Source organism: Chelonia mydas, chromosome 4 (genome assembly GCF_015237465.2).
Source record: "Chelonia mydas isolate rCheMyd1 chromosome 4, rCheMyd1.pri.v2, whole genome shotgun sequence".
NCBI classification, from domain to species: Eukaryota; Metazoa; Chordata; order Testudines; family Cheloniidae; genus Chelonia; species Chelonia mydas.
This window is the reverse complement of record NC_057852.1, coordinates 116,824,171-116,835,797: the sequence shown is the minus strand read 5'-3', so window position 1 is coordinate 116,835,797 and position 11,627 is coordinate 116,824,171. Positions and strand designations below refer to the sequence as shown.

The 11,627-nt window shown below is 38.8% G+C and overlaps 1 protein-coding gene across 5 annotated transcripts in view; it reads right to left on the bottom strand.

The window, feature by feature from the left end:
- Positions 1–239: 239 nt before the first annotated feature.
- WFS1 (wolframin ER transmembrane glycoprotein) overlaps positions 240–11,627 on the bottom strand; it is a 49,343-nt gene continuing 37,955 nt past the window's right edge. For all 5 annotated transcript variants that reach the window (XM_043544682.1, XM_037898103.2, XM_037898106.2 and 2 more), the window contains 3 exons: positions 11,170–11,250; positions 4,927–5,072; positions 240–2,927 (listed from right to left, as the gene is read on the bottom strand). In XM_043544682.1, coding sequence (XP_043400617.1) covers positions 1,116–2,927; positions 4,927–5,072; positions 11,170–11,250 — 2,039 coding nt within the window. In that variant the 3' untranslated portion in view covers positions 240–1,115. The remainder of the gene's footprint in view (positions 2,928–4,926; positions 5,073–11,169; positions 11,251–11,627) is intronic.

The window sequence follows — 11,627 nt, the reverse complement described above, 5'->3', positions numbered from 1 at the left end:
TGGAATAAAGTGGAGAAAAAAGGAAAGTGCATTATTCAGATCATGTAGCTAAAAAAAGTTCACAGCTTGCAATATTCTGATTTTACTGCTGTATCTTGAAATAATATGAATTATAATTTCTAGCACTCCAAAACTGGAATTGTGTTTTAAACCAAATACTAAAATGTAATATGGTTTATAATTTAAAGCTGTTACCATTGGATTGGAAGTAACTACTCACAATGTCAAAGCATAAGCAATGAATGTAGAATCCCATTTTAATTCAAGTTTGTATTTACATATATTTGCACAATACATATTATTAACCAGACATTTTATTTCATCTCCATTGTATATTTTTTTATACAGAGCTTTTCAATTGATTTGGCTTGCCTATTACTTGTACCACCACAATTACTAACTGGTGCCCATCATTCACATGCTATCATGGATTATAACTGATAGTCTCATATGTAGCTATCATAGCCAGTTACAGTGAACAGCATGTTCATTTTAAGAAGAATACTTAATCAAACTGAAATGGAAACTAGAGCTCTTGTTGCAACCTTGCTGGTGTGTGCAGTGGTGTCCACCACCCAAAGACCTGTTCAAATCAAATCTAATTAATAGAAAAGAAGTTCAGCTCTATACACACCAATCACACGGCACCAGATTCAACCTAGTTGTACACTTAATACTTCTCTAGAAACCACTAAATAAATACAAGAAACATTACATCTTAGGTTATCTACAAGATATCCATTCTACATGTGAAAGTACATAAGGGCAATGCCGTGAATATTTCACGAGTAAAGTGCTTTTAACACCAAGCAGATGAATATACCCTAGTGTTGTACCACAGAAAAAGAGTTCATTTTGGATAAAAAACAGTTCATGCATCTACTCTGCAGCAATTCTGTGCATTCATGTATAGTAATACTTAAATAGAATTTATAACCTCAATCCTATGGGATACAAGGACTGGGTACAGTGTTTACACCTACAGAAAAACTCAACCAATACTCTGGAATAGCATACATTTTGAACATCGTCACAGCAGGTTTTGTTAAGAAGCCAAACCTTTGGTAGTGTTAATGCAGTATACACTGAAGATACCATTGAACCAGTATAGGAGCTCAATATGCAACTGACAGGAATGGAGAAAAGAAAAAATCAAAAGCAAATTTAATGGCTTTTTGCACTGTGTTTCTCCAGTCATGCTCTATTTTCACATGCTTTCCTGCGGGTGTAAGTTTAGACATGCAATTTAAGCAAGTGATTGCTTTCAGTTCAAAGACAGGCCACTTACTGCCAAGACGACCCTCCAGAATTGTGCTGAATTCAATTATACTTCCTTGCCTCAAGTTCAACAACACTTTCTTAAACTCGTTGCTTGCCTTCAGCACAATATCTTTTGTTATATCCTCCTCCTCTACAGCTTTAGTTCCATTTTTGCCATTGAAAGGCATGCCCACAGTTATTTCGAATTTGTATCGATCAAACTTTTTCATGTGACAGTCATGCTTTGTCAGATACTTGAGACGACACAGTTCCTCCTCCTCCATGGTAACATTTTTTGGGTCACACACAGGGTAGGTTTCACCATACAAACATCTAATCCAATCACCAATAAAAAGCGGAAGCATGTTTATTGCAGATTCTGCACTATTGTCAATTTCTGTAACCCTGACATATTTGAACCGCCCAGTCCATGTAACTCTGTGTCCCTCCAGATGACTACATATAATTTGGGTGCGTGCCATGTTAGTCTCCTTCCATGACCGGGGTCCACAGAGGAAGCCATACTGATTCCATGTCAAGGTAGAGTTGTAGACTTTCATTCCCTCTGATCGGTACACATAGAACCAACAGAACAACACTACAGCTGTAATCCACACCAAAATGAGTTTCACAATAGAACTTCTGGTTAGGGATCTCATCATTTCAACCACGAAGAAGTTAGTTTTTGTCCACCATCGTAAAAACAAAGGAATACCACACAACACAAGAGTCACCACAATCTTCATGAGCTCCAAAGATATGAACCACTTTATGAAATGCACAAGACACATGAGTGCAATGCCTACCATTAGAACTGGGAGTGCAAAGAGAAACAGAAAATAGCCAACTGATGCACGAATGAGACCAATACAGGAGGACTCTTGCAGAATAACCACTGAGAATTCACACCACATGAAACACACCATGTAGGGAATCAGGTAACAGTAGGTGCCTTTAAAATTCCGCAGTTGTGCCATTCTAAAGAAGAGATAGAACAAGTACAGGAAGAGAAGGCATGGGATGCTCACATTTAGTATGAAGAAGTGGCCTATAGGAAGAGTAAAGAAGGTTTTACCTAAGAATTTCAAATAGCCCAAATTTATAGGTAGTATCTGCAATAGGGAGAGGGAACCAGCAGCCACCTCAGTCATTAAAGCTCTTCGCGTGTAGGGTTCTGCACAAGTGCTTAAACTCATATAACTTGTCACTGTGAAGAAAACAGAGATGGTAGCCATCTCTGAGCATGGTATGAAGTCTTTGCTTGCTATAGGGAAGGAAAAAATGACAAAGAAAACTGAGAGAAAAAAGTAAACATATGGCTCTAAATGATTCCACCCAAAGTTCACTTCTGCTTGCTCAACATCTAGATTTGGCTCGAAACGAAGCAATAAGTCAGTCAGGGTACGGAAGTTTTCCCAGGCCTTACTGTCTTGAAAGACTTTCAGTGTGCAAATCACCATGGAAATGAAGGACAGATAGAAGATGACTAATGGGATAAAGAAGGCAAAAAAATCGATTGTCAGATTACTGATGATGAAGAAGAAGATGAGGGCATTGATGTGGTGTGTTGGAATAATAGTAGACAGCCAGTGCATTCCTGCCTTAGATGCAATATCTATAAGGTACTCTTTAATTTCCATAATGGCATGAAGTGGATATTTTACAACCTGAAAAGAAAGGAAAACAGTTTATTTAACAACACTTTTGTACGTGTACAGTATATATATTCATGTTAAAGCAGTAGCCATAAGTCAAACCTAGCTTGCTTTGAAATACTTCTATTTCAAGAGGTGTTGCACGACAAAATAGGATTTTCTCTGTGACCATTATTTTATATTAACTTCATCAGATGAGGCACAGATTACATTACCTCCCCATTTTGATATCTAAAAAGTTTTCGGAAAGGAACACAAATTTCATCATCAATAGGTTATATCATTTTTTATTAAAAAGCTTCCTAATCTAGCATTCTGCTCAATTAGGTTCCTACTGAAGTGCCCATTGGTATTATAAAGATGAACTACAAGGCTGCAATTCTGTACTATCGTGTGCCATTCCTTCAGCTGTAACTGTCAGCTTCTCCAGTGATTCTGTCACACACTGTGCATTGTTATACAGATTTACCTTAAGCAATTGTCCATGTGACAAGTTACTATAAGGCAAGCCAGGGTATGATTCTGTGGCATGCTGGCTTGCCGCACAGTACTGTCCCACTTGGACATTGTTACAGCCCAGTGAAAGCATGCTAAACTGTACACAAAGCCACATTCCAGAACTTTCACAGTGCTGTAGCAGTGTTCTCACAGGACATTAAGCTGGTGCTTGCCAAGCAGTAGATTCACACTGTGGCTTGCTATGCAGTAACTTGCCATGAGGACAAGCCATAAGTCTTTATAGGTAGTTTGCATTTTTCCAAAATTTTCCTTCCCAAGTATGTAAGCAAGCAGCTATCAAAAACTATTAATCCTTTTCAATCTCTTTATTATTATAAGCAGCTAGTACTATTTCATCTCCCTCCCTATGCACAGATCTAGGATTATTCCTTTAACCCACCATCAATTATATTAAAGAGCCTTTAATATTCCACTTATCCTGCAGGGGATGACCTGCCCAGCAGGGTGACTTGTCAAACAATACTGGAGCTATTGTAAGAAAAGACACTGCCTTTCTGCAGGACAGATGGAAAGGACCATCTAGAAAGAGACCACATCTCAAGCAAATGTTGAACTAAAAATGTTGGCAAGTGTAGCTTCACAGCCTCAAAACACCACAAAAAAATTCAGTTTCCATGGTGTGCCAAACATATGCCTTTATATCAAGTACTTCAAGGGAAAGGCCAAGAAGCTTTCAACAGAGATTTATACTTCATACTAACTGGGGCAGAAAGCCCAGGAAGTTAAGAGTAAGACTTTTCACTGGTGAAGTGTCCCTTCCAAGTACATCATCTTCAGAACATTAGGGCAGTTACCTGGAAGCACTAGAGGAGATATAGTCCTTTTCTTGTCCCTTCACATTTGACATAATGTCCAAGGAGGACAAGTAAAGAACTGATTTGCTGATGGCAGCATGATGCTCCCTAACTGCTGCCACTTTGAAATTTAGATCCATGTACGCATGTGTGTCTCAGTTCTCCTGTTTAGATTTCGTTTGTACTGTTTAACAGTGAAGCGTTGGTTTGCGTAAACCTTGCCAGCCAGTTTCATCCTTTAATTCCCTCACAACAGAAAGTGAGCTGTCTTACACATCTAGTCCATTGCTGTGTTTTCCCATTTGTATATGCAAGTTTACAGACTTCATTCATTTATTTACTGGTCTCTGTAATTAATAAATGCAGATATACATATAAATACAAACTATGGCAAAAGAGAGGCATGTTGTCCTCTGCAAGGTGAGTATGAAGATGTATTGTCATCTTCCAAGCACAATTTTTATGTTTTCAGTACATCTTCCTTCTAAATTTATGCCATATGTACAAAAACATCACACAGTGTATGTGTATATATACACAACTATACACTCACACAAGTTGCATCAATGATACTGTTTGGTGACTAGATACAAGTTTGAAGGTAGATCATTCGAAGGTAGGCTATTTTGGCCATAAATAAATTAACTAAGAGTCCTTCAATACATATATCACACAACAGGTGCTTAACTAGTTTTCACCTTTAGTCGCAGTGGTAGTTCCTCGGGACTCTTTCCAGCCAATTCATCATCATCATCCTCCTGCACAAACAGGTTAGTTGGGATGATTCCCTTTGCATACTTCTTGGTTATTTCAACAAAATCATCCAAAGCAATATAGTTCTTAGCTGCAAGTTATAATGAAGATAACAAAAAAGAGCTCAAAAATTACAGTACTAGCATCCCATTAATTACAAAGCATGGACCAGCCTTTCTAGGACTGATGTGGAAATTATTTTCAAATAAACTTTGTGGCTGTATTATGGAGAAATTAAAGTCTTGTTAACAGGTGTTTATTTTGTCACCTGTTCAGAGGTAGCAAATTAATTCTGGTGGTAATAAGTGGTCACAATATATCTTTATTTGAGCATAAGCTTTCGTGGGTAAAAACCGCACTTCTTCAGATGCATGGAGTGAAAATTACCGATGCAGACATAAATATACTGACACATGAAGAGAAGGGAGTTACCTCACAAGTGGAGAACCAATGTTGACAGGGCCAATTCAATCAGGGTGGATGTGCATGCCACTCCCAATAATAGATGAGGTGGTGTCAATTCCAGGAGAGGCAAAGCTGCTTTTGTAAGGAGCCAGCCACTCCCAGTCCCTATTCAAGCCCAAATTAATGGTGTTAAATTTGCAAATGAATTTTAGTTCCGCTGTTTCTCTGAAGTCTGTTTCTGAAGGTTTTTTGTTCAATTATAGCTACTTTCAAATCTGTTATAGATAGCAGCTTTACCTCTCCTGGAATTGACACCTCCTCATCTATTATTGGGAGTGGACTACATCCACCTTGATCAAATTGGTCCTGTCAACACTGGTTCTCCACTTGCGAGGTAACTCCCTTCTCTTCATGTGTCAGTATATTTTTGTCTGCATCTGTAATTTTCACTCCATGCATCTGAAGAAGTGGGGTTTTTACCCACGAAAGCTTATGCTCAAATAAATCTTTTAGTCTTTAAGGTGCCACCGGACTCCTTGTTGTTTTTGTGGATACAGACTAACACAGCTACCCCCGACTCAATACATCTTGTAAGTGTAGTGGGTCATATTTAGACCAGTATTTATTACTATAATATACAAATTATAAGAAAGAAGAAATAAAGTGAATGAACATGTTCATCTGAGAACAGTATGAAATACATTATATTGCATTTGATTAGACTGCATCTATTTCAGATTTTGTGTCCAAGTTTCATCAGGATTAAAGCTACAGTAAAGATATTTTCACCTGTCAAAGATATTTGTATGCTTATTCTAGTGCCCTGCAATTTTATCAGGTTTCAGATCACATTATTATTTATCTGAAACAACTATGACTTTCCCCTCCCTTTTAACATTTTGGGGGTAAAAATAATTACATTTTCAGTAGCTCTGCTGTGTTAAAAAAGACACAAAGAGCCACAGGAAAAGAACTCCTCAAAGTCTAACTGAAAGTCTGCACTGAGTCAGAAGTCAGTTCTCTGGTGAATACACTGCGTAAATTCCTATAATATCTAGGAAACCTCATTAACTCAGTAAAATGAGCAATGCCTCATAATTCACACACACACACGACCCCATATAATCTCCCTCTATCTAATAATTTTGATATGATGTGAGGCTGGATATTATATACCTTTTTTCCAAATATATTGAAGTATATTTATCAGCATGTTATGAACCATCATTAGAAGTGATCTAAACTGAACGGACACCAAATTGAACATTGCTCATTTACATAGTGTAGTAGCAGGATTTTCTCATCTTGTCTGTTTGCTTATTTGCTAATTCTCCAAATACAGATGAGCACAAATTAATTATTTAAATACACTACATATGCCACTACTTAAATTTAGGCATGTTGGGGACAAAGTGGCACAAGACTGCCGCTGTATACAATTGTGGGGAGAAGGATTTTGGCTAAGGACCCTGAGAAACAAATCCCTTACTACTCTTTCAAGAAGTGTCCACCCAAAGTACACCAGACACTTTAGGCATGTTCCCTGCTATGAAGAGCTTTGAATCTCAGATAGCACTAAAAGAAAGAGAAGACAAGAGTAACACAATTGCATCACCATGAGTTATCTTTTTTTGAAACGAGAGAGAGCGAGAGCGCATGCGGGTGTGAGCCTGTAAAGTGAGAGAGTGGGTCTGAGAAATGGTGGGGAGCGAAATGAGTTTCTAAAAAAGTAAAGCTGAAAAGGATGGAGGAAGAGAGTTATCATGGGAGGGGCAGGATGAAGAGGAACACTGAGGGTAGAGCACGTGTGAGGCCCTGGCTGCAGGGTGGGATAGTGGGTGATTGGAGGCCAGAATAACCAGTAATATAAAGTACAAAAATTCATATTTTTAACTCAGGAATTTGCTATAACGTTATGCTCCTTACAACTTCCTGAAGCCCTGCTGCAGGGGAGCTCAATGAGTGGGGGCTGCCATGGGCTGCCACTTGACGACTCCTACACCAAGAGGGCAAGGAGACTCCCCTCCAGCCCTATGAATGAAATGGAGGTTAGAGGGCCTCGATTAACCCCTGTGAACCTCCTGAGGAGTACTGTGATACAAGATCATGTACACAATTGTCTCAATTGCCTCCTACAGCTTGTCCCAGTCACTGTAGATTAGCCAGTTTCCATGGTAAACAAGTTTGATGTCAATTATAAGGAAGAATTAATGCCAACTTTCCCCACACACTGAAGCACCTGATATTGCTTCAAATATGAAAGACTTTTGAATGACAAAAACCTACAACAAGCCTCCCACACAGTAAGTTTAGAGAGTCAGCTGACAAAGATACGAACGCTCGCCTGCTTAATTCTTATCTGAGCACAAGTTACACACAGGAAATTGAAACAATTGACTGAGTTTTAAAGGACAGGATTTAATGTATTGATTTGTGGTCTTACTGTAATTTTAAAACATTCCTACATAAAATCCTACTAGCAGCATTCTGGGCACTCTAGGTGTAAAGAGAAGGTACAGGAACGTAACAAAAAAGCAGCATCATATACTTTAATCTTCAGTCTCACAAGGATATATGTTGATTTGTTTGCATATTTTAAGTGTATATTTTAAAGTAATTAATCTTGCACCACACTGTGCATGCCAAAGAACCATCAAGAAATGTGTTAAGTTTTATTCCTTACTCCTCTTCATCCCTATTCTCAGATCACCTTTTTCTTGCCACTCACTTACAGATTTAGGGTCTGATCCAAAGCCCACAAAAATCAATGGGAGTCTTTCTACCGACTTCCATAAGGTCAACGACCATTGAACAGACAGCTTGTTCTGTCAGGACATACAGGGGGACATTTATAAAATAGTCTCTTCTCAGTTGTAGAATTAGAAACAGAAAGGACAATGGAAAAAATTGCCTAGGGAAGTACTGCAATCTCCTTCTCTGGAAGCTTTCAAGAAGAGGAGAGGGTTGGAATAGAGAAAAATTCTTTGACAGCACTTCTGGGATATGCTGATGGGGAGAGTTTAGTTTATAATACATGGCTGGCATGTTAAATCAAATGCAATGACATTTACATTCTCAGGCATTGTGACCACTGTCCACAGACAGACAATGTCACCTATAATTATCTATATGTCGTCCTACTGAGTTCACCCCATCTCAAATCTTTGCTAACAGGCTTAAATCAGGCTTCCAAGTGTTGGCAATGCATTAAATCAAAAGAAAACTTGCCTCTGGCAAAATGCACAGCATAAATGAAACTGATTGGGTCAGGGAAGTGAATATTAGCTAGTAATAGCTGCTTCTGCTCAAGCACGGACAGCCAACTCCATCTCTGGAGAGGAGAGAACAGCCAACCACCTACTTTAAGTGTTTGATGAACACTTCTCATTTCTAAACGCCATTAGTAACTTGACACCCAAGTTTCTCTTCAATTGATGTTAAAAGCATATGTTGTAGGTTCCACTTTATTATTCAGATTTTTCTTCAGTTTGGTTATGACAAATTCCCTGCCTCCCCCATTTGCAGTAAAAAAAGAAATGTGCACATCAATTTCTGCCTACACTTACATGTAGGTTCATTTACTCTCCTATTATTTCATCTGCCATTTAAGCCTTCAGAAAATTACTGACCCCTTCCCCACCCCCAACACTATGAGCTGCTGAAGGATTCAGAACAAAGTGGCTTGTTTTGCATTTATTTGCTATCAGAATGAAGGAGAAGCACCGATTCAGAAGATCAGCAGCTAAGGGACGGAATGTTCAATAGCATCATCCAATATGTGCCAAAGCAGAAGATTCTCCAGTGAACTCAGACCACAGAACGCTTTCAATGGAGAGAGAGAAAAAAAAATGTGGTAGTCTTGGCCCTAAACATTTTTTCAAGAAGTGGAAATTGGGTCACACTAAGCGCTGTGTGGCTCAAGTCTATATGAAAAGTCTGTCAAGGCTGGAATAAAATTCAGGCCTGACTCCCATCCCTTTGCCTTAACCAGAGTATTGTCCTTTAAGAAGTTAATGTAAAACCAGCAAAAAGCCCCAGTTCGTCTTGCGAACATTACTTTCAGTGCAGTCTCACATACATCTGATGAGCCACAGGCTACATGGAAGGAGAGGACGACAGCGACCCTGACTGAATCTCAACCTGAATTTTCGGGAAGTTTTACTATTATATAGAACTAGTTTTTGAACTGCAGAACATCTAAAACAGCCCTAAAGAAGAGTGGGACTGACTTTATATGAATTTTTACATTTTATATAGTAGTATGAAAATGGAATTAGAATTGTTCTGTACATGGCCTTAACTGAAGTTTAGGTTTAACTACACTGCTCTTCGTACAATATGCATTGTTTGTCACTATGTTTCTTCGCCATCTTAGTTTTCAGTCTTTAAATCCTCCTATCGTTTCTTCATGTTTTCCTTTTTCAAAAAAATAGGTGATATATATGAAGATTAGCAGCTGCAGATCAATGGTTGGAATACAGGATTGCCATGCTGGATCAATACCAATACTCCATGTAGTCTGGTATCCTCTTTGACAGTCCCCATATCAGAAGCTTCAGAGGAAGAGGTAAACCACATAATTCATAATTATGCATTAACATACCTACATACCCTGAAGGGGAATGAAGGGAGGGGATTATCTTTTTAACACCAAGCAGTGGACTGTTGACTTGCATCCTGAAGGAGGAAGGTTGATATCCCTTATAAATGTGTTTTGTTTTTAAGTCCTAGCTAGTGGAATTTTTATTTCCCATCTGAAATGTTTAATCCTTTTTTCAATCCTATGATGCCCCATCCTCAATAATCACGTGGTGGCAAGTATCACAGCTTAATGCTTTGTGGGGATAAATGGATGAGAGTGAGGAGGGTATTTCCTTTCATCAGTTTTAAAATTTGCTGCTCACAGTCAGGTATCTCTTTGTTCCTGTACTGCATGGAAGGTAAACAGAGCACCTCTCTCTACATCAATCATTTTTATCTACCTTCCTATCTCACCTACTAAGCAAGTAGTAGTCCTGATTTTGAGAACTAGTTAGGAGTCCAGTCCTTCCCTCTTCCTTCCCAACAATTTGGAATCTTCATGCCCCAGATCAGAATTTTAAAACTTAAGCTTATCTTTATTTTAAAACCTGTTAGTTTTCTTGTACAGGTGTCATAAGAGCCGAGACAGAACTTTTTAACCTATAGAAGATACAGCTTCCTTTCAGCAGTAGCATTTTTACCAGTTAAAAAGTGAATGAGGCTCTCCCTCCTCAGCAAGGGCCAAAATAGTAATAATTTTGATGCGTCTTTAGTAGCTGCTCCTCCCTTTTCAGAGCCGAATAGCACTGTGACTTCTCTCGGCTGGGGAGGGCTGGATGGCATGCCCTTTAGATGCCAGGAAAACTGTATCTTACTTGGCCATAAGAAGAGACGTCTCTTCCTTAAATTTAAGCCTGGGTCTCTTGAGTGATAGGTTAAGACAGCTAATCACAAGGACAGCTTTTAGGGGTCTTGTGGGATACGGAAGGTCTGTTTAAATCAAGTATTTATGTGGGAGACAAATATTAGAGAGAAATCCACAGTGAGGGGGTGTGGTTTAACAGTTACAGCAAGGTAACAGAGGCTAAAGAGCTGTGCACATTAGATGCTAAGCTTAAATGCTGTGTAATCAGAAGATAAAAACGTATTAGGTTAACACACTGTAGTTGAGAAAAAACTTACAGCTGATGCAAAATTATTTAGCAAAACAAAGCAAAATTAAATCATGGTCATTACATTTCAAACAGGATGTGTGCACTTACATTCACTGCTTACTAATCGTTCCAGCATTCTTCTTTGCTTCTGTACAGACTTTGGAACTGGGCCAGGTTGTTTTTCACCATCTGCTCAATAACAGAAGTTCACAAAGTAGTCATTAAGCGAACAAATGACAACAAATGTCATTAGCGAAAGTAGCAAAAATATAGAAGACAGCAGCACCTCAAACCAATGAGATAAAAGTTTACACAAGGGCATATGCTACCAAGCCCTACTGTGGCAGAAATCCTCTAAGAAGGCTCTACTTAGGGACAAGCAAAGCTGCCTCCAGAGCAGCTGTGATCCTTAGGGTCTACCACCCATTTGCAACAACAGGACACTGAGTGAGAATCTGCTGAATTCCTTGAAAGAACTGCATAGATTGAGTGGCAACACAAAGCTTATGCTAAAAAGAGAACTCATTTCATCATGTACTTTTTGAAAGTAGAGAAAGTGGCCGTAA